Below are 24,790 nucleotides of genomic sequence, written 5' to 3' on the forward strand. Positions count from 1 at the left end.
TCAAGAAGTTTTGTAAAGGAGACAAGAACCTTGAAGATGAGGAGCCCAGTGACCAGCCATCAGAAATTGACAACAACCGATTGAGAGCATCATCGAAGCTAATCCTCTTACAACTTACACGACAAATTGCCAAAAACCTCAACGTCGACCATTCTATGGTCATTCAGCATTTGAAGCAAACTGGAAAGCTGAAAGAGCTCAATAAGTGGGTGTCTCATGAGCCAACCGCAAGTCAAAAAAATTACTGTTTTGAAGCGCTGTCTTCTCTTACTCTATAACAACAAACCATTTCTCAATCAAATTGTGACATGCGACAAAAACTGAATTTTATATGAGAACCAGAGACAACCAGCTCAGTGGCTGGACCAAGAAGAAGCTTCAAAGCACTTCTCAAAGCCAAACTTGCACCAAAAAAAGCTCAGTCACTGGTTGGTGGTCTGATGCTGGCTGGTCGGTTACACTATAGCTTTCTGAACCCCGGCAAAAGCATAACATCTGAGAAGTATGCTCAGCAAATGGATGTACTGAAAACTGAAATGCCTTCAGCCAGCAATGGTCAACAAAAATGGCCCAATTTTTCTCCATGACAACGCCTGACTGCACATCATACAACAAATGCTTCAAAGGATCAACAAACTGGGCTAAGAAGTTTTGCCTCATCTGCTATATTCACCTGACCTCTCGCCAACCGATAACCACTTCTTTAAGCATCTCGATGACTTTTTTGCAGGGAAAATGCTTCCATCAGCAGGAGGCAGAAAACACTTTTCAAGACTTCATCCAATCTGGAAGCACGGATTTTTATGCTACAGGAATAAACAAACTTCTCTCTCGTGGACAAAACTGTGTTGTCTGTAATGGTTCCTATTTTGATTAAAAAAGATGTGTCAGAGCCTAGTTATAATGATTTAAATTCACGGTCTGAAACCACAATTACTTTTGCAGCAACCTACTTTGGCCACCTCATGTGAAGAGCTGACTCATTGGAAAAGACTCTGATGCTGGGAGGGATTGGGGGCAGGAGGAGAAGGGGACGACAGAGAATGAGATGGCTGGATGGCATCACTGACTCGATGGCCGTGAGTTCGAGTAAACTCCGAGAATTGGTGATGGACGGAGAGGCCTGGCATGTTGCGATTCATGGGGTCGCAAAGAATCAAACATGACTGAGCGACTGAACTGAACCGAACTGAATATAAGCTCCATCTTCTAGCTTCAAGTTTGGTTCTCATTTACTGTTACTGCATAAATCACAACCCCCTTCATGGATCACAGCCTTGTCACGGTGGAGGGGCTTGCATAACTCAATGAAGCTATGATCCATGTCATGCTAGGCCACCCAAGACGGATGGGTCATAGTGAAGAGTTCTCACAAAACGTGATCCAATGGAAAAGGAAATGGCAACCCACTCCAGTATTCTTGCCTGGAGAATCCCATGAACTATATGAAAAGGGAAAGATATATGATGCTAGAAGATGAGCCCTCCAAGTCTGAAGGTGCCCAATATGCTACTGGGGAAGAACGGAGGGCAATTACTAATAGCTCCAGAAAGAATGAAGTGGCTGGGCCAAAGCGGAAAACGATGCTCAGTTACCGTTCTGTCTGCTGGTGAAAGTAAAGCAGATGCTGTAAAGAAGAATACTGTAGCTAGGACACTGAAGCAACCTAGATGTCCATCAGCAGACAAATGGGTAAGGAAGTTGTGGTACATATACACAATGGAATATTACTCAGCTATGAAAAAGGACACATCTGAGTCAATCCTAAGAAGAGGATGAAACTGGAGCCTATTATATGGAGCAAAGTAAGTCAGAAAGAGAAACACCAATACAGTATGTTAATGCATATATATGAAATTTAGAAAGATGGCAATGACGACCCTATATGCAAGACAGCAAAAGAGACACAGATGTAAAGAAAAAACTTTCGGACTCTGTGGGAGAAGGCGAGGGTGGGACAATTTGAGAGAATAGCATTGAAATGCGTATATTACCATATGTAAAACAGATGACCAGTTCAAGTTTGATGCATAAAGCAAGGCACTCAAAGCTGGTACTCTGGGACAACCCAGAGAGATGGGGTGCAGGGGGAGGTGGGGCAGGGAATTCAGGATGGGGGGATACATGTACACCCATGGCTGATTCATGTCAATGTATGGCAAAAATCACCACAATATTGTAAAGTAATTAGCCTCCAATTACATAAAAAAAAAAAAGAGCGCAATACTGTATAGGAACCTGGAATATTAGGTCCATGAATCAAGGTAAACTGGACATGGTCAAGTTGAGATGACAAGAGTGAATATCAACATTTTAGGAATCAGTGAACTAAAATGGACAAGATTTGGGTGAATTTAATTCAGATGGCCATTATATCAACTATATGGGCAAGAATCCCTTAGAAGAAATGAAGCAGTCCTCAAAGTCAACAAAAGAGTCCAAAATGCAGTATCTGGCTACAATCTCAAAGATGACAGAATGATCTTGGTTTATTTCCAAGGCAAACAATTCAACATCTCAGTAATTAAGTCTATACTCCAACCACTGATACTGAAAAAGCTGAAGCTGACTGGTTCTATGAAGACCAACAACACCTTCTAGAACTAACACCAAAAACAGATGTCCTTTTCATAATTAGGCTCTGTGTATGTCTGCTCAGTCATGTCTGATTCTTTGCAAGTCTACCCCAAGGACTGTAGCCTGCCAGGCTCCTCTGTCCATGGTATTTCTCAGGCAAGAATATTGGAGTGGGTTGCCATTTCCTTCTCCAGGGGATCTTCCCAACCCAGGGATCAAACCCACATCTCTCAAGTGTCCTACATTGGCAGGAGGGTTCTTTACCACTAGCACCACTTGAAAAGCCCTTCATAATCTCAGGGACTGGAATGCAAAAGGAAAAAGTTATCCACAAATTTGGCCTTGGAATACAAAATGAAGCAGGGCAAAGGTTAAAAGAATTTTGTCAAGGGAACACATCAGTCATAGCAAACACCTTTTCTAACACAAGAGACGACTCTATACATGGACATCACCAAATGATCAACACCAAAATCAGACTGATTATATTCTCTGCAGCTGAAGATAGAGAAGCTCTATACAGGTAGCAAAAATAAGACCTGGAGCTGACTGTGGCTCAGATCATGAGCTTCTTATTGCAAAACTCAGGCTTAAATTGAAGAAAGTAGGGGAAACCACTATACCTAAAGCAAATCCCTTATGATTATACAGTGGAGACAAAGAATAGATTCAAGGGATTAGATTCACTAGAGAGAGTGCCTGAAGAACTATAGACTGAGGTTTATAACACTGTACAGGAGGCAGTGACTGAAACCATCCCAAAGGAAAAAAAAAAATGCAAGGAAGCAAAGTGGTTGTCTGAGGAGGATTAGGAAGCTAAGGAAAGCAGAGAAGTAAAAGGCAAGGGATAAAGGGAAAGATATACACAACTGAATGCTAGCAAGGCTATGCTCAAAATCTTTCAAGCAAGGCTTCAGAAGTATATGAACCAAGAACTTCCAGAAGTATAAGCTGGGTTTAGAAAAGGCAGAGGAACCAGAAATCAAATTGCCAACACTTGTTGGATCATGGAGAAAGCAAGGGACTCCCAGAAAAGCATCTACTTCTGCTTTAGCCTTTGCCTATGCAGATCACAACAAACTGTGGAAAATTCTTAAAGAGATGGGAATACCAGACCACCTTAACCTGTCTCCTGAGAAAACTGTATGTGGGCCAAGAAGCAACAGTTAGAACTGGACATGATACACTGGACTGGTTCAAAATTGAGAAAGGAGGATGACAAGGCTGTATACTGTCACCCTGCTTATTTAAATTCTATGCAGAGTACATCATGCAAATGCCAGGCTGGATGAATCACAAGCTGGAATCAAGATTGCCAGGAGAAATATCAACAATCTCAGATTTGTAGGTGATACCACTCTAACAGCACAAAGGGAAGAGGAACTAAAGAGCCTATTGATGAGGGTGCAAGATCAGAGTGAAAAAGCTGTCTTAAAACTCAACATTCAAAAAAATAACATCATGGCATCCAGTCGCATCACTTCCTGTCAAATAGAAGGGGAAAAAATAGAAGCAGTGACGGATTTTATTTTCTTGGGCTCCAGAATCACTGTGGACAGTGACTGCAGCCATGAAATTAAAAGACACTTGCTCCTTGGAAGGAAAGCTGTAACAAACCTAGCAGCATATTAAAAAGAAGAGACATCACTTTGCTGACAAAAGGTCCATACAGTCAAAGCTATGGTTTTTCCAGTAGTTAGGTACAGATATGAGAGGCCATAAAGAAGGCTAAGTGTCAAAGAACTGATACTTTCGAACTGTGGCAGTGGTGAAGACTCTTGAGAGTTCCATGGATTTCAAGAAGACCTAATCAATCAATTCTAAAGGAAATCAACCGTTTATTCACTGGAGCAAAAGCCCTATATTTGGCCAACAGATGCAAAGAGCCGACTCACTGGAAAAGACCGAGATGCTGGGAAACATCGAAGGCAGAAGGAAAAGGGGGCCACGGAGGATGAGATGGTTGGAAAGCATCACTGACACAATGGACATGAATTTGAACAAACTCCAGGAGATAGTGGGAAACAGAGGAGCTTGGTATGCTACAGTCCAATGGGTCGTAAAGAGTCAGACATGACTTAGGGACTGAACAACAACATATTATAACAGGTATTTTAACTCATTACAGACACATTACTCTTATCTGTTAATTAATTTAGAAATCTTAAGTAAATTTTTGTTGATTGATTTCATGTGAGTTGCCAAAAAGCTACATGAGAACAAAACTATCTTCATAAAGTAAAAAATTAGCCTAAAAGTAATAAGGTTAGTAGATTTTGCTGTACTTGGAAAACTAGACTACATCATATATCACATACATCCTTTGAGATTGATACTGAGATTCAAATGACTAAAACTGGATACCAGAACTTTACAGTTGGTATTTATGAGCAAATATTTCAACTTATTGAAAGTATGCTGTTGAAGAAACTACTACTTTAGCTGGTACTGGCCAACACTATTAGAAGGATTTTTTTCCATTAATACCATCTTACAAAGCAAATATGTAAAGTGCCCCTGTGGTCTGTGTATCAAATGCTGACATCCTTTAAATCATATTTTTAAGCATGAAAAAAGTACTTATAAACTTAAGTAATGACAATTAACACTTACAGTTTTCTGTGTATAATAAGCACATGTATCAATATAGCATTTTATTCATTACCTGGAAAGTTTTCACATAACACTTCTATTGGTGTGGCTCGTTTTGTATCTCCAATTTTCTGATACCTCTCTTTTAATGTGTCAGCCTAAAATAGAAAGAAAAAACTCTTGAGAAGTAATTTTAAAATTAAATACTTAGAAGAAATTATCTTAATAAATTAATAACTTACTGAATTCAATAAAGAGACACAAAAACAATTACCTTTAAACCTTGCCAAGGAAGACTGCCTCTCAGAAAATACATGAACATGTGACCTAACGCTTCTAAGTCATCTCTTCTACTTTGTTCTGAAATATAAGATAAACATAAATTTAATTTTCCTTTCCCAGGAAAGGATGCAAGAATGGAAAAATGATTCTTTCCTTACATGTAAATTAATTCCTGATAATTCCTCAAAGTTCAGTACATAAAATACACATCTAATCATGTCTAAACAATAATGGTTTTACAGTAAAATTATCATGCATTTAAAAAATATGCCACTATGATTTTTTTAAATGCTACTGGAGATTTATTTATTTCCTTAAATATTAACATCTATTCCTACAAATAATGTAAGGAGGAACGGGTTCCATGATGAAAAACAGAGTCACTGTGTACTACAGCTCCATGTTACAAGATTTAGAATATAACATATTAAAAATTTTGAAAATACCTAGAACTAACAATGTTTAACTTTCTTTAGTCCTCCATTTCCTAAACTTAAATGAGCACAAAAATTCCATCCCACATACATATTCTCCATTAGCATTAAATACCATTAATATATTGCACAATATATTTTTAAAAGCACTTGTGTTTGACACATTCCAATGGTAGTAACTCCTCTGGCAGCACCAAAAATACACTACCAGAACAAACTGCCATTTTCGAGTTTCTATTGTTCTAGTAACAAAATGTTGTATAGCATATAACTGAATGATATAATAACAGACCAAGACTCAGGGAGGTACTTACAAATATTTGCTGAGTGAATTTTTTTTTAATTTTTTTGTCACTTGAGCTAAATGCTTAATTTTTGTTAGTATTTTAAAACAATACAAACATGCTAAAAGTAAGAGGAGATAATAATAGCTTAATAAGAGCATGTTCATGTGCAAGATGTTTCATCCAAATGAACACTAAGACTATCCAAGCAGTACTAAATGCTTTAGGAAAAGCAAACCTCTCAAAGGACAGATCTGAACTAGAGTGAAAGGGTCAAAAATGTTTTAATTTTTACTACACAACCTTAGAATATTCTGTAATTATCTTCTGAAACACCTGTTACAGTTTTAATAAACATGTTTGTGCTTTCATTTAATCAACATCTATCCTCTCACCTGACAACATCACAGGAGAACAGAGGTCTCTGGCTTTGTAAGAAATGTACACACTATTTTCCAAAGGGATTGTCCCATTTTATATTTCCATGAGCAATACATGAGACTTCAAGTTGCTCCAGAACCTATCATTTAGTATGGTCAATCTTTCCAATTTAGCCATGCTAATGGCCATGAAGTATCACCTCACTGTGACTTGAGTTTCACTGGGGACAACATTTTGAACATTGTTTCATGTTGTTACTGGTCATTCACATCTTTCTGTGACATGTTGTGACACTGTACTCATGTTTTAAAAATTATATTATTTGTCTTATAATAAATCTTAAAGAGTTGTTTGTGTATTTTGGATGTAAGTCATTTTCAGATACAAGCTTTGCAAGTACTTTCTCCCACACTGTAGCATGTTTTTTTTTTATTTGCTTAACAGTATCCTTCAAAGAACAACAGTTTATATTTAGATGAAACCCAATTTATTGGACGTCTTTGTTGTTGTTTTATTGTTTATGCTTTTTTATGTCTTAACTAGAACATCTTTGACTACCCTAAGGTCACAAAGATTTTCTATTTTTCCTTCAAGAAATACTATAGTTTTGGTTCTAACATTTAAATCTATGAATCATTTGAAGTCTTTTTCTCCTGTTTTCTTTTGTTGTAAGGGTTTAGAGTCATTTTTTTCAATACTGATGCCTAGTTATTCTCACAAAGTTTCTTGAGAAGGCTGTCTTTTCCCCTTGGGTAACTTTTGTACTATCCTCAAAAATCAATTCAGCATCCATGTATGGGTCTATTTCAGAACTGTATCATGATTCAGTTATCTATGTCTATACCAACATCACCCAAAATAAGTAAAAGAAAGGAAAAAATAATGATAAATTAGAAAACCAATAATGAGAAAATGGACAACCAGTAGAGAAAAACATTGAAATCAAAGGCTGGTTATTTGTAAAGTTCAATAAAATTAATCCTCTCATTAGGATAAAGGAAAGAACACAAATTACTATTATCTGGGGGCATCAGGACAGATCCTACAGACAGTAAAAGGATGATAAAGGAAGGTTACAAACTAACATCAAGCCAATACATTCAACAACTTAGATGAAATGGACAAGTATTTTGAAAGCTATAAATTACCAAAATTACCTCAAGATGAAGACAGCTTTGTATTAGTTAAACAAAATTTAATTTATAATCTCCAAATATAACTATGGGCCCAGAAATGATCACTAGTAAATTCTATTAAACTTTTAAGGAACAATACCATTTCTACACAAACTCTTTCAGAAAACAGAAGAGAAGGAAATCCCTCCCAACTTAATTCACTACCGTGTTATCAAAGCCAAAGGCATTACAAGCAAAGAAAACTACAGGAAATATCTCTCGTTAACACAGATGTAAAATCCTTAAAAAGAAAGTAAACCATGACCAAGTTGGGGTCATCCTATGACTTGAAGTTTGGTTTAACTTTCAAAAATCAATTGATATAACTCTCCAAAATTAAAAGAAGATATGAATCATAAGAACATCTCAAAAAATATAGAAAAAGTTTTTGAGAAAAGCTAACATGCATTTATGATTTAAAAAAAAAAACTCTCATTCAAATAAAAAAAAAAGGAAACTTCTTCATATTGAAAAAGGTCCTCTATGAAAAAAACAAAAATTCTTATGTGAGGAAAAGGCATCCCTAAGATCCAGAACAAAGCAAGGATGTTCACTCACATTTTCTATTCAATATTGTACTAGAAGTTCCTGTCAGTACAACAAAAGAAAGAGAAAAAATTAAAAGATATCCAGATTGTAACTGAAGAAGTGAAACTTTTTCTTTGGTGACAATATGACTGCATATGTAGAAAATCCTAATTCTAATTCACACACACACAAAAAAACGTGTTAGGACTAGTAAATGAATTTTAGCAAGGATATATGATACAAGGTCAGTATATAAAAATTAATTGTATTCCTATACTAGAAATGAACAATTGGAAAATGAATGTGAACAGTAATAAAATTTCCAATAGCATCAGAAAACATGAAATGTGAGGATAAATTTATCAAAATACAAGCAAAACCTTGTAGTATTGCTTGTAATAATTATAGTATATGGTTTTAAAGACTAAATGCTAAGCAATATATAAATACAGTGGGCCCACCATATCTATGGGTTCTGCCTCTGTGGAGTCAACCAACCACGGACTGAAATATCTGTAAAAAATAATTCCAGAAAGTTCCAAAAAGCAAAACTTGAACTTGCCAAGGGTTGGCAACTATTACAAAGTATTTACATTGTATTAGTTATTATAAATAATCAAGAGATGATTTAAAGTATATGGGAGAATGTGTGTAGGTTATATGCAAATACTATGCAATTTTATATTAAGGGCTTGCGCATCCTTAGGTTTTGGCATCCTCAGGGTCCTGGAACCAATCTGTGGATACCAAGGGACAAGTATACTGAGCCTTACAGTAGGATTTTTACTAAGGAGAAGAACTGGTCATAAAGGCAATTCTCCACTGATTCAGTCCAAGGGGAGGTTTAGTTATCACAGTGACAATAAGTCAAGATCAAAAAGTGATCTTGTCTACATGCTTGTCTCACAGAAGTCTTATAACCTACTGAGTATTTAAAAATTCAAACCATAAATAGGAGCTATTAAAATAACCCTATTACCAAAACTCGGTCTGAAATATTTCTTACTCTGATAATTCCTTTCTCTCTGTTTTATCACCAACTGACAAATTTGAAAATAAATTTCACTGTGCAGTAACAGAAGTCATGAAGAGGGCTTTCTTTTTGAAACACAGTAACTAAAGAATACCTCCTCTGGTCTTTAACAGTTGAGTTAGATGAAAAAAATTCTCCCAAAGGTAATTTTGCCCATATTAAATCTTGTTCACAATCTTTAAATTAGTTATCATTTGAAAATGGATGTTTTTGTCAAAGGCAGAATCTTTACTATAGGAACTCTTGCTTTGACCAACTAAAACATTAAAAAGTGACAATTTTCTTTATAATAGGTATCATTAACAACTTATTGTTATTTTAACAACTTTTTGGCCAGAGATATTATTAATATTAATACATCTTTTGTAACCTGAACATCATTGACCAGAGAGCTTCAATATTCACTTAACTAACAAATCACTGGCCACAGCCATTAGTTTCTGCAAAAATCTCCCAGTCAATAATGTGTTCAATAGGTTCTCAAATAAATTTAAAAGTTATGTAAAGAGTCAAATTAAAATTCTGCTCTTCGGGAATATATGTATCACATAAAGTAACACAACCAGCACATATTACAAGCCTAGTGTGTGTCTGTGCTTCACATAGATGATCTTTTAAAATTATAGCTATACTCAAAGTATCAGTAATCCCCCAATAAAGAAATGAAGGCTCAGAATGATTGGTACTAGCTCAAAACCATGCAGAATTTCAGATCATGTGTCTGTACTTTTTTTCATTTCAGAAAACAAGGTAGAGTCAATCAATTAATCAAATGCTTATTACAAATCTCTACAATGCTTTTCTATTTAAAAATTCTACTCTTGCAACTCAACATTATTTTCCTCTTTTTAAAACTGACTTATTACCTAGCATTGTTTCCATTGCAACTGAATCTTTATTCAATTTTCAACAGAAAAATACCACCCCAAAATATCAAAAGTCCCACTAAAAGGTAGGAAACTCTCTAATATATGCATGTGTATTTCCAAAAATAAATCTATTACTGCATTTCCCTGTAAAAATAAAAAATGAGGCTAAAAACATGTAAGTTAAACTAAATACAAGCATGACAAGAGAGCTGAACAACAAAAATTCTCACCGAAGAAAGTTTATTCTTTATATGTAACCAAAATGTAAAAACAAAAATCACTACAAGCAAATAAAAGTTTCACTTTATATTTCCTTCCAAAAGGTTTAAAGTTATTTTTCCTTGGCATCTCATAAAAAAAAAAAAAAAACTTTCATAAGATTCACTGAGCTTATTCACATTTTTCAAAATCACATAACTGAGTTTCTTAGAAATGAAAACACAAACTCAAAAGAAAAAAGACAAGCATAATTATGCAAGACAATTCTCAGCAACAACCCACTAGTCCAAATACCTTATCTAGCAATATCAAAAATTCAGAAAGAAAAAATACGTTTTAAGTCCTCTTAAAAATCTAGTTATCTTAATTTAGATATAATTCCAGTAAGTTTGGCTATCAGGTTACAAGAAGCAAAACAAAAGATGAGAAAGTGCTGCCAGCAGGAGGTGTACTACACATAGTAACAAAAAGTAATCATAAACATAGGTGATGGGATAAAAACCTGTTTAAAAAAAGAACACTGGTAGTGGCTAAGGAATAGACAAATAGATCAATGAACAGAATACAGAGGCCAGAAATAGACTCTCATTAACAAAGTCAACTGACCTTTGACAAAGAAGCAAAGGCAATACAATGGAGCAAAGATGAGTCTTTTTAACAAATGGTGCTAAGACAGCTGAACATTCATATGTAGGAAAATGAATCTAGACACAGAACTTACACTGTTCACTATTCAAATTAACTAAATTAGATAGGAGACCTAAACATGAAACACAAAATTACAAAGTTCTTAGAAGATAACACGGGAGAAAATCTAGATGATCTTGGGTTTGGTGATGACTTTTAAGATGTAATACTATAAGCACAATACATGAAAGAAATAACTGATAAACTGGACTTCATTAAAACGTCAAAAAAATACCACTAAGAGAATAAAAAGATAAGCCACAGACTGGGAGAAAATATTTGCAAAAGACACATCTCATAAAAAACTGTTATCCGAAAGAGACAAACACACTTAAAATTCAACAGTAAGAAAATAACCAAATTGATTAAAATGGGCCAAAGACCTTAATAGACACCTCACCAAAGAAGATATGCAGATGACAAATAAGCATATGAAAAGATGCGACACATCACATGGCATCAGGAAATGCAAATTAAAACAAGATAACATTACAGGCCTGTTGAAAGTCTAGTCGCTCAGCCGTGTCCAACTCTTTGCAACCCGTGGACTGTAGCCCACCAAGCTCCTCCATCCATGGGATTCTCCAGGCAAGAATACTGGAGTGGGTTGCCATTTCCTTCTCCAGGGGATCTTCTCGACCTAGGGAATGAACCCAGGTCTCCCACATTGCAGGCAGATGCTTTAACCTCTGCACCACCAATCCAGAACACTAACAATATCAAATGCTAGTGAGAATGCAGAGCAATAAGAATTCTCATTCATTGGTAGTTGGAATACAAAATGGTAGCCACTTTGGAAGACAATTTGGGGGTTTCTTACAAAACTAAACATACTCATACCACATGTTGAAGCAACTGAGCTTTTTTATATTTACACAAAGGAGCTGAAAACCTTATGTCATACAAAAACTACACAAGGATGTTTACAGCAGTTTTAGTCATAATTGCTAAAACTTGAAAGCAATGAAGAGATCCTTCAGTAGATGAATGGATAAATAATCTGCGTTATCTCCAGACAATGGAAAATTATTCAACACTAAGTGAAATGAGCTATCAAGTCATGAAAAAACATGAAGGAAATTTAACTACATTTTACTAAATGAAAGAAGCCAATCTGAAAAGGTTACATACTGTATGATTCCAACTATATGGAATCTGGAAAAAGCAGAACTATGGAGACAGGAAAAAGACCAGTGGTTGTCAGGGGCTGGAGAGAGGAAGGGATTAAGTGAAGCACAGAGGATGCTTAGAAAGTGAAACTAACCTCTAGGATACTACAGGCAGATACATGTCATTATAAATTTGTCCAAACCCACATAATACACAACACCAAGAGTGAACCCCAAAGTAAACTACAGACTCCTGGCAATAACGATGCATCAATGCAGATTCATTGATTATCAAAAATGTACCAGTTTGGTGTGATCGTATTACAGTGATCACATGTGGGGACAGGGTAAAAATGAAACCTCTGTACTTTCTGCCTAATTTTGCTGTGAATTTAAAACTGATCTAAAAATTAATGTTATTTTTTAAAAATACAAAACTGTTTAAATGCACTTTTTCTAAACTTATTTAAATATACATCCTAACACTCTCTAAGTGATCTTGAGGGTATCACTTAAGAACAACAATCATACAAAAATTATGACACTGAAATATCAAGAAAACACCAATTAGGTTTATTATACTTTGTTTCAAAAAGCTAGGAATTGTGCAGTATATTTTTAAACTGTTAAAATGTAATGGAAAAATGAAAACACAAGCTTTTAAACTGTTAAAAAGCTGTTTGGGGAGGCTTCAGGAGTAGGTCTCAGGATTTGGGGCAATTAGCTGGAAATTACACGCATTGCATCACTGAATGAAAAAATTATGATTCTGTGATTACTTCTCTCCCATTCTGAGCACTTTTCACTGAGGAAATTAAAATACCATTTTTCTTTGGAACATAGATTCTTAACAATTACAAAGCAAACTGACAAGTTATTCCTCAAATCCTAGTCTTTTAACTCATGAATACTCAATAATATTTAAAAATAAAAGACAAGTTTATTTCAAGACACTTACTAACGAGAAATACATAGTATTTACTTAATTTCAAATGACTCCAATAAGACAAAAAGTAATCCAAAGAAAGATTATAAAATGAGGCTCAAAGCACTTGAGAAAAAAAAGTCTTTAAAAATTATTAAAAAGAAGATACTTGACGAGATGCAATTAAAAATAATTCAACCTGATAGTACTAAAGAATGCTTCCATTAAAGCAAACCAAGGAAATCAACATTTGTCACATGTAGCTTTATTGAGATTTCATCTTGATCAGTGACTTCAGCAAGTACAAGAAAAATATTATACAAATGAATCACTATATCTTCCTTCTAGACATAAATCTTCTAATTAAGATCAACAGACATACATACACCACAGAAATAAAGATACTAAATTCTATAATGTGATCTTAACACTATTCCTCCATTTTATATTAAGGGACAACTTTTTCCTTTTTGAATCTGATACAGTGTCCATCTCCACAAAAGAAAATTACATATAAACCTGAACAAATGTTCCCCTGACCAAATTCTCTACTTTGAAAAGTTCCTGTAAGTAAGAAGTCCTTGTTTGCACAAAAGTGAATGAATGAATAAGGCTTTAAAAGTAACAACCAAAGTCCCAGTAAAGTAGGAAAGGAAGAAATCATATATACATAAATTAAAATCAGCACTAAAAGGTCACTTTTTCATTGTTCTTAATCTCTTCCTGATTCCTCACAAAGCCAAGTGCTCTAAACTCAAAACACCACTAACTATTTCATGTTCACAGCCTCTTCAAACTTATAAAATGCTTTAACTCTAGCACTCAAACTCACTCTACATTAGCTCATTCTTAATTTTAAAAAAAGGAACGCATATAATCTGTCAAATAAATTTTATATTTTTACTATCCACTCCGAAATTCTACATCAAAACTGAGAATGAGAGCTTTTACAAATGAGAGAAAATAAGGTTTAAAGCTTTTGTTCTTTGCAGAACTTGCCAAAGAAATAATTTTGTGTTTGCTTCCTGAAAGAAGAGTAAAAAAGAGATTATAATAGTTAAACGGCATTTCCCAAGCTCTGAAGGCTTTTTAACAAGGGCAAACATATCAGTCTACTTTGCCATTTCTACAAATAGAATCCTGTTACATTTACCATTGTTCAGATAAAGAACACCAGGCCAGAAGGAAGTCATGACTTCATGTCTCATAATAAAGCGAACCTTTGTTAGTTGTTATAAATTAGTCTTAACAACTTCTATGAAATGAAAATTTCTCAGACATTGTTCATATAAACATAGATGTGCCTGGTTTTAACCGAAGACACAATCCTGAAAGCTGTATATCTACCCAAACATGTTTTAAAATCTATCAGGAAAGTCTGTTATTGAAAAGCACTCACACAAATACCACCTGAAATATAAATACTACTGACTTAAAAAAAAAAAAAAAAAGGAAAACTTACATTTTCAGGTACTTCAAAAACCTGAAAAAATATGAAGAGTCTACTATCAGCTGTCAGGGAAGAAGCCATGTGCTATTTAGGCTGAGAGGCAGAAACAGCAAACAACCGTGGATAGCAGACAGGTCTGGAGAGAATGGTTAAAGCAGCAGCTAAGACCTAAGCTAGAGGCTGGATGAGATGACTTCTAAGGCTCTGTACAAACTGTGACTGTATTTTAAGTGATAGTGGATAAATACTGATCAATTTACATTCCTGTCTCTTCTCTCTATGAGTAACATGGTAGATACAGAATCTAAAAGCAGAAACTTAAGTTAGAGTTCCTATGATATGAAATCTGACCAAGGCTTAAGACTTAAGAATAAACTATTGTAAACACAACCTAGAACCAATTCTCTTCAAAACCACACAAAAGTAATCCAATGGGAAAGAGTATCACAAAAAGAATATCTCAAGCCTATCTCACACCACACAAAAAATGAATTCTAGGTGGCAGAAGAAAACACAACATGTTCTCATTATAACGGGCAAAGATTCCTTAGGATTTGAAAAGTAGTAATCATAAAATAAAAAATTGATAAATTAAACTTCATAAGTATTTACAACTTTTGCTCATCAATTGTCAACACTAGGAAAATGAATAGACAAGCCACAGATTAGAAAAAAAATGTTCACAGGGCATACATTTGCCAAAAGACTCATATCCAGAATATATAAAGAATCCTAAAAGTAAGAAATGAAACAACATGCACACCACAAAAGAAGATATGCAAATGGTCAAAAAGCACATGAAAAGTCCTTACAACCGTTAGTCACACTAAAATAAAATAGCACAACAGATATTCAGTAGAATGGGTAGGATGAAAAAGACAGACAATACCAAATATTGTCAAGAATGTGAAACAGAATTCCCATTTGCTGCTGGTAGAAATCAAAACAGATACACATTTCCTAGTTTTATTATGTGTGTGTGTGTTTATTATTCAATAAAAGGACCCAGGGCTGCTTAGAAAATGTTGTATCTGGGCTAGGGTAGAAAAGCTATAAGATGAGCCTGGAACAACATGCTGCATTAAAAAGGAAAGAAGTTTTCCAAGAGTCATGAGAACATGCCAAAGGAACAGCAGAGCCAGCACAGCAGAGCAACCAGCAGCCAAATCTGGGCCAATCTGCACTTCAAAATAAATGACGATATAACGATAGCAATGGACTATAACACATCCAATTATATCAGAATCCATGAGTCCATGCTTATATAACTTAACAAGCAAGGGAAGAAGGGACAGCCTTTGCCTACATTAGAATGTAAACTAGAATACACAAGGAATCAGAAAGGAATCAAAAAATAATCTAGTAGGTATAAATTGGATGAGAAACAAACCTATTTACAAAATCTCAAAACTCACCTTAGAAAACGTTTTCTAAATACAAAGGGAAAATAAGAAACTGTTAAGTGCAGAAACTTAGCAGTCACTACCCTAGGCAAGTGATCAAAGCTACTTGGAACCAAGGTGACATCATGTCCCTTCTGACATGATGCACTGAGATCATATCACTCCTATGATATCTGTGCTTAAACTGCACATCCAAATATAATCATGAAGAAATATGAGATGGCCTCAAACACAGGACATTCTACAAGACAGCCTGTACTCCAAAAAATATCAAGGTCGTGAACCATAAAGAAAGGCAAGGAACTGTCTCAGATGAAAAGAGACTAAACAGATATGACAAAAAGATGAAATATGTGATCCTGAACTGGAACTTGAACCAGAGGGAGAAAGAGCTGTAAGAAATTCTGTGCAGTTGATATTATTTTATCCTTTATACAAATAAGGGATCTTCTTTAAAAGGTTAAATAATAGTACAGAGTAAACAGTTACCTCTAAGATATGTATTCTCAGTATTCAATGTATTAGGGCAGGTTGCTATCTCCCTGGCTAGCTGTATCAGAGAGCTAAAGTCTTTATACGCATTAAATTCAGTTAAAATTAAGTATTTTCTGACATTCTTTTAACAGAAATAATCAAATGGATCACCCTAAGCGTATCAAAGTTGAATATTTCAAGTTACAAAAAAAAAAAAGATACAGTGAATTTAAGGATATCTGTCATCCATTTATTTTAAACTAGTTACTTTAAAAGACTTATCAAATACAAGGGAAAGTACAGTCTAGATGAGATAAATAAAAATTACAATAGAAACAACTGTAACTTGCAAAAATCGAACCATAATAACAAATAAAAACTCACACTGTCAGTATACTGAGTTCAAACATCCATACTTACAAAAGGTAAACATACCTTTCCCTAAATGTGTATTTATGCTCATATATCTAGCTGTTCCTGTAAGGCTCTTGTGTTCTCTGTATGGTATGTGTTTCTTTGTCTCTGGATCAATATATTCCTTTGCCAAACCAAAATCTATAATATGAATAACTTGCTGGGTTTTGTTTCCCGGCCGGCCTATTAAGAAGTTCTCAGGTTTTACATCTCTGTATATCAAGTTCTTTGAATGGACATATTCCATGCGAGAAATCTTGATGCAAAAAAAAAAAAAGAAATTTTATTTTAGGCTTGACTAGCATAAAATAGGATGAGAGCAGCAAGACAATTTTCACAATGAAAACAACGTAAAGAAGAGAGAGAAAAAAAAAAAAACAGGAATTGTTTTAGCCCCTTAAAAGCAACATGCTATCACTCCATAGTTTCTCAAAAACATGTTCAATTATGATTAAAAATCTCTGCTTTTTCTATTTTGGGCACTTATAAATGGAAATGCTTGAATTTTATGAATTCCTTTAATATCAGGAAGACCAATTTAAGCAAAACTTTCAGATGATGCCACCTTATACAATCAAACAGATTTACCAATACAAAATCTTAAAAGTATAAACATATATTCAGGAAACTGCATTTATTTTTCCTTTTCAATTCAATAATGGAAAAACTTTTATAATTACACTAAAGAAACTTAGAGAGTTTAACTGTTAAAAACAGTTAACAGAGCACCCTTCAGTCATATTTTTATTTTTCATAATTTGTTTACTTTTCTTACATATTAAACATTTAAAAAGATACTGAAACTAGAAAACTTTGGAATACAACTCTAATAATAATATAATACATTTTTATTCCTTGCTTTACAATTACTCAATATTCACTGTATAAATTGTCACAAAATAAAACATTACAAATAAGTAAATAAAAGTGCTTCATTCAGTAATAATTATGATTCACAATACAACGTAAGTGAACACAGTCACTCAAGCCATTTTAGTTTGTTAACAAACTTTGGGTCATATATATACATAACATTCTATGACCTATACTTTTACAATGTGTTATGAGCATTTTTCAGGTCATGAAATATTCTTTTAATAAACACTTTTTAATGACTACATATTATCTTATCGTTAATAATAATTTATTCAACTAACTTATCTCTGTGCATCTGGGTTGTTTCCCACTTTATTATAGACATCTCTGGATAAAAAGCTTTAAGTACACCTGAATACTTTTACAGGGTAAATCTGCAGAAGTTAAAAAATCAATAGATAAAAACAATTCTAAGACTTCTGCAACATATACTTATTAACATTTGTTTAGAAATTTCCTTAAAAATTATCCTTTAAGTTATTTCCTCATGCTGCTGCTACTGCTAAGTCGCTTCAGTTGTGTCCGACTCTATGCAATCCCATAGACAGCAGCCCACCAGGCTCCCCCATCCCTAGGATTCTCCATGCAAGAACACTGGAGTGGGTTGCCATTTCCTTCTCCAGTGCATGAAAGTGAAAAGTGAAAGCGAAGTCGCTCAGTCGTGTCCGACTCTGTGTAACGCCATGGACTGCAGCCTACCAGGCTCCTCCATTCATGAGATTTTCCAGGCAAGAGTACTGGAGTGGGGTGCCACTGCCTTCTCCGTATTTCCCCATAGGCTCCCTGAAATTTAAATGATGTCGAAGACTCCCTCATTAGTTTGTTTCTTCTTTTCCTAGGCCATTTTACATTAATTTACTGAGATTAAAAACCTGTGTTTCTGAGGGTTCTCTTCTTTAAGTATTCATTTTTTTCCCCCAATATGGCAGATCTTTCTTTAGTTTTATTGAGAAATCTCCATACTATTTTCCACAGTGGCTACACCAATTTACATTACTACCATCAATGTTCAAGAATTCTCTTTTCTCTATATCACCTATGTTTGCTATTTCCACTTTTTTAATTTATCGTTTTATTGAAGGATAACTGCTTTACAGAATTTTGTTGTTTTCTGTCAAACCTCAACATGAATCAGCCATAGGTATACATATATCTCCTCCCTTTTGAACCTCCCTAAGTATTCATTTTTGACATGAAAAGAGTGCTGGAAACAACTTAAATTTCAAACTGAGCATTCTGATCTTAAAGCAGTACAATACTAATTTTTTCATACAAAAAAATATCTGAATCAGTTCTTTTAAGCTACATTCATCCTAACAAGACAATATGAAAAGCAGACATATTTTTATTAGGTTGAATGCTGTGGACGACAATGTTGCAGAACTTTTAACTTTTAATGTAACTTAGTAACCAAATGGAACCATATAATTGTTCTAGCAGCTTCAAAACATCCTGCTTTACTTACCAGTTGGATAGCTATCATGAGAACCGTTTTAAGAGAAAATGTTCTGTCACACAAATCAAACAAATCTTCCAAACTAGGTCCCAGTAGTTCCAGCACCATAGCGTTGTATTTACCACAAGGGCCAAAATAGTAAACTTGAGGTATACCATCTGGGGGAAAGAAGAAAGACTTTAATAACTTCCTCATCTTAAATATCAAACTTTGCTTTCTAAAAAATCAATACACAATTTTTTAAACATTCTATAGTTTTAAGAACCGTAGCAGGATTTTTACTTCTTCTGTACAAACTCTTCTTGACCCAGCCTCCTCCCTCGTTAATCACAGGGAGCCAGGTTACACCTCTGCTCCACCTGCATTGCAAACTACGTTATAAACACTGCTTCACTGCTGGTCTCCATCACTTCACCACAGAAAGGAACTGTGCATTTGAGCCTTATTATTTCCATGGCCTACAGAAATGTCTGGCACACAGGAAAGATCTTATTTGTACTGAAAAAAAGGAGCCACTGTACTCTTTGATAATCCTGTGGTATGCATAATGTTAAGATCAACCCCAAGACTCCCATCCTCTGGTGTACACATCCCTCTGGTGTATAATCCTTCTTCTCCAATTGTGGGCAAGATTCCCAGATTTTCCTCTAATCATTAGGCTGTATTATATGGCAAAGGTAATATAGTTAAGGGCCATGTCACTGGAGTTCAATCAAAAGGGAGATTATTCCAATGTGCCTGACCTAATCAGGTAAGACATTTAAAAAGCCATTCTAGAAGTCAGAAATATTCAAAAGCAGCAGAGCAGTTCAGCTGACATTAAAAACAAACTACCATGTTGCACAAGATGGCCACATGCCAGAGAACGGTGGGCAGGCTCTAGGAGCTGAGAGCTTCATCCCACAGCCCTGAAAAAGTCAATTTTGAAAATACCAATGAACCTGGAAGAAGACTCTGAGCCTCAGAAAAGACTGCAGGCCAGGATCACACCTTGATCTAAACCTAGAAGGACCCTCAAAAAAGGACAAAGCTAAACTATGCCTGGACTCCACAGAAAGTGGAAGAAGACAATAAAGTCTCTTATTCTATATCACTAATTACTAAACAATTCATTATGCTAGAACACAAAATAATACAAACTCCAAATATAAAGCCCGCATGCACAGAAATCAAATGTACTTTACTTTTATTTTTTCCTGTATTTTTAAAAATTTGCTTGTTTTTAACTGGAGGGTAATTGCTTTACAGTATTGTATTGGTTTCTGCCATACATCAACATGAATCAGATACAGATATACATTATGTCCCTTTCCTCTTGAACCTCTCTCATATACTTCATTTTCAGAACTAAGACTCCCAACAAATTAACATATAATAGGTGATCATTTTATTTTAATACTGCATCTATTTGTTTTGAGGAAATGAACAACTTCCATCTTAAATTCCTCAGTTTTACTTACAAGTGTTTTTTGTTTTGTGTAATGGCTTTGGAAGGGAAAAAACTTTCTAAAATATACTAAAACCTTCCCTCATTCTTTTAAAAATAAAGAGCATAAGGAATGCAATTTCACTCTTACTGTTTATTCTATCATTTTGCACAGTAAGTACTACATGGGCAAAATAAAACACTGGACTGGAAGCCAAGATAATTAGGTTATTAAGTCTGTCTTAATACTAACTATTCAATCTCTCAGGTAGACTTCAGTTTAACTATAATATCAATAGTTTAGAAAAGACCAATTTTTCCTGAAATGTGACTGTGAGGGCGGTGTTAGGACAGCTGAAGATAGGAAGGTAACATAATATAGTCATGATAAGCACAGAGGAAGGAGACACAGTCAAACTGCATACATGGTCCCCTCCTCAAAAACAGAGATTCTCATACACTCCCATGTGTATAAAGATACACTCCCATATATATACATACACTCTCATGTGTATATCATCACTCTGCACCACACCCCAGACAAACACACACATTTTCCCCTGCCAAAAGAATCATTATAGCAAGAGTTAAGGTTGGTTGAATGGGAGGATGTGGAACCACAGACACAGAGGATCCAAAGCATGTATATGGAGGGCCGAGCACGAGTTACATGTGGATTTTTCACTGTGCAGAGGATCACTGTCCCTAACTCCTGTGTTTTTCAAGGGTCAGTTCAACATTGCTTAATTCCAAAGAGCTCCAAAATGAAGCTCATGCTTAATAAGAATGGAAGTAAGGCTATATAACTCTGAATATTACAGAGAGTGTTTGAGAAATACTTTAGTCAGTTACAGTCAATACTTGGATTAAATAAATGTGGCCTAAATCTTTTTCCAATTCAAGTTTTTCTTTGTCGTCCCTGAATCTTTTTTTTGTTGTTGTTATTAAAAGTTTCAGGTGTGCAACATTATAATTTGACATCTGTACAGGCATTCCTTGATCTGTTGCGCTTCACCAGTATTTTTTTTTTTTTAATTACAAATCAGAAGTTTGTGGCATCCCTACAAACAGCAAGTCTTTGGTGCCCTTTCTCTAAAAGAATCTGTTCATTTCATGTCTTTGTGTCACATTTGGACAATTTTCACAGTATTTCTGACTTTTCTGAATGGGAGCTTCCCCTGTAGCTCAGTTGGTAAAGTATCTGACCGTAATGCAGGAGACCCAGGTTCAATTCCTAGGTCGGGAAGATCCCCTAGAGAAGCAAATGGCAACCCCACTCCAGTACTCTTTCCTGGAGAATCCCATGGACGGAGGAGCCTGGCAGGCTCCAGTCCATGGGGTCACAAGAGTCAGACATGACTTAGCAATTAAACCACCACCTTAGCATGAGTTCTTACTAGAGCCACTCATACCATATTTGAGTTATATCTATCCATATGATGTGTAAAAAAGACAAAAGACTCAGAAATAGTGGATAAGAGACTCATGCAATTATTCTAACTCTGACATATGGCTTTTACTATGCTATACACATTAAGAGCCTAGTGATACTTAAAGATTTATCAATAGCTCTTAGTTACTAAGTTTTTAAAAATATTTCTACAATGTTTCCTCCTGCCTCTGTGCCACTGAAAAGTATTTTTATGTTCTTAATCTAGCAATCTCTAATAACCCATTTCCTGTCGCTTCAAGCCATAAAGATGCTCACCGAACTCAGGAGGAGAATGGATTAACATAGAGACAGAAATACAGGAAAGTACCAAATAAATTATAACTGAATTAAAAACATATATATACTAGAGGAGTTCAGTGGTAGACTGGATAAGGTAAAAGACTGAATCAGTGAGCTGCAAGACAAAACAACTGAACTTACCCAGACAGAGAAGCAAAATGAATCTTAAAAAGTGGAATTAACTTAAGAAACCACTGAGACAGCATAAAGCAAAATAACATTTGCATTACATAGATCCCAGAATAAGGAGAGAGAGAAAAGGGGCCCGAAAAATCATCTGAAGAAATACAGCTAAAAACTTCTCTAATCTGCAGAAGGAAACAAGACATCCAGGTCCAGGAATTCCAGAGAGTTCCAATAAAGATTAACTTTAACAAACATACACCAAGACATGTCATAATTAAAATGGTATAAGTTAAGGATAAAGAGAGACTCCTAAAAACAAGAGAAAACCAATTTATTACCTACAAAGTAAATCCCATAAGATAATCAGCAGACTTTTCAGCAGAAACTTTACAGGCCAAAAGTAAGTGGCATAAAGTATTCAGAGTGCTACAAAGGAAAAAACTTTCAACCAAAAATTCTCCATCTAGCAAGTTTATCATTCAGGAATGAAGAAAGGATGAAGAGTTTCCCAGATAAACACAAGCTTAAAGAGGTTCATCACAACTAAACTGGGCCTATAAGAAATATTGAAGAGGTTTCTTAAGCTGAAAAGAAAAAGAACTAATTAATAATAAGAAACCATACACAAGTAAAAAATATTATTGGAAAAGGTAAACATAATAGTGTATCAATCACTTTTAAAGCAAACATGGTAGTTTAAAGACAAAAAGCAGTAAATTTAAATTAAATTCCAATAACAACAGATGCATTAAGAGACAATATATGTCATCTAAAGCATAAAACATTGAGAAAAACTTTACTTTGTTAGATAAAGCTTTGGAATTTAAGGTGCTACCAGTTTAAAACAGGCTACTACTTATATAAACAGTTCTATGTGATTCTTATAATAACCACTGGGAAAAAAAAAACTTATAGAAAATACACAAAAGAAAATGGAAAGAAATGTAAATATAACACTGAAGAAAACTACCAAAACACAAAGAGGAAAAGAGAAAAAAGGAACAGGGAGGAACCACAAAACCACGAGAAAAAAATTAACAAGCTGACACTAAGTACATATTTACCAAGAACTACTTCAAATGTACATGGACTAGAACAGCCAATTAAAAGACACTGAGGGACTGTTTGAATTTAAAGGAAAAAAAAAAAAAAGACCTATCTACATGCTGTCTACACAAGACTCACTTCAGGAGAAAAGATACACACAGTCTGAAAGTGAAGAAATTGAAAAACATTTCAATGCAAACATAAATGAAAAGAAAGTTGGACTAGCTACACTCCTATCAGAGAAAGAAGATTTTAAAACAAAGACTATAAAAGACAAAGCAGAGCAAACATAATGCTAAAGATGTCGATCCAGGAAAAAGGGAAAACCTTTATAAACGTATGTGCATCTAGCAGAGGAGGACTAACATATACAGCTCAAATACTAACAAACCTAAAGGAGAAACTGAACGCAGACAGTAACAGTAGAGGACCTCAACACCCTACTTACATCAGTGGATAGATCACCCAGAAAAACATAATCAGAAAGAAGACAAATTTAAATCATGGGTTAGATTATATGGATTTAAAATATGGAATATTCCATCCAAAAACACCAAAATATACATTCTTTTCAAGGGCACGCGAAACATTCTCCAAGACAGATCATAGATTAGGTCACAAAGTCTCAGAATAAATTCAGAAAGGCTGATATCATATCAAGCATATTCTCCAACCACAGTTCTATGAAACTAAGTATCAACCACGAAGCACAAAATCATAAAAATTAATAAACAACATGTACCAAACAACCAATAGGTCAATGAGGAAATTAAAAAATACCTAGAAGCAAGTGAAAGAAGCGTAACAACATACCAAACTCCGTGGGATGCAGCAAAAGCAGTTCAAAGAAGAAAGCCCATAGCAATACAGGCCTACCTTAAGAAGCAAGAAAAATCCAAAACAGACAATATAACTTTACACCTAGAGGAGACAAAAAACAAATGAAGCTCAAAATTAGAAGGAAGGAAGAGATGAGGGGAAACAGATGAAAGACATTTAAAAACAATAGAAAAGATGAATGAAACAAGAGCTAGTTCTTTGAACAGATAAAACTGACAAATCCTTGGCTAGACTAATCTTAAAAAAAAGCAAAAGAGGACTCAAACAAAATCAAACTGTAAGAGGAGAAATTACAAATGGTACAACAGAAATACAAAAAATTATGAAAACACTATGAACAGTTACATATCAATAAATTAGACAACTTAAAAAGAATGGAAAATTCCTAGAAACATACAAGCTCCCAAGACTGAATCATGAAGAAACAGAAAATCTGAATAGAATAACTACT

At 34.7% G+C, this 24,790-nt stretch overlaps 1 protein-coding gene across 3 annotated transcripts in view; it reads right to left on the bottom strand.

Annotated features, from left to right (window-relative positions):
* Positions 1-24,790, bottom strand: part of CSNK1G3 (casein kinase 1 gamma 3) — an 85,332-nt gene that overhangs the window by 37,636 nt on the left and 22,906 nt on the right. For all 3 annotated transcript variants that reach the window (XM_068979435.1, XM_068979433.1, XM_068979434.1), the window contains exons 4-7: positions 19,178-19,326; positions 16,858-17,092; positions 5,444-5,529; positions 5,243-5,327 (exon numbers count right to left, since the gene is read on the bottom strand). In XM_068979435.1, the coding sequence (XP_068835536.1) occupies positions 5,243-5,327; positions 5,444-5,529; positions 16,858-17,092; positions 19,178-19,326 (555 nt within the window). The remainder of the gene's footprint in view (positions 1-5,242; positions 5,328-5,443; positions 5,530-16,857; positions 17,093-19,177; positions 19,327-24,790) is intronic.

The sequence above is a fragment of the Capricornis sumatraensis genome, chromosome 9 (genome assembly GCF_032405125.1).
Source record: "Capricornis sumatraensis isolate serow.1 chromosome 9, serow.2, whole genome shotgun sequence".
Taxonomy (NCBI): Eukaryota; Metazoa; Chordata; class Mammalia; order Artiodactyla; family Bovidae; genus Capricornis; species Capricornis sumatraensis.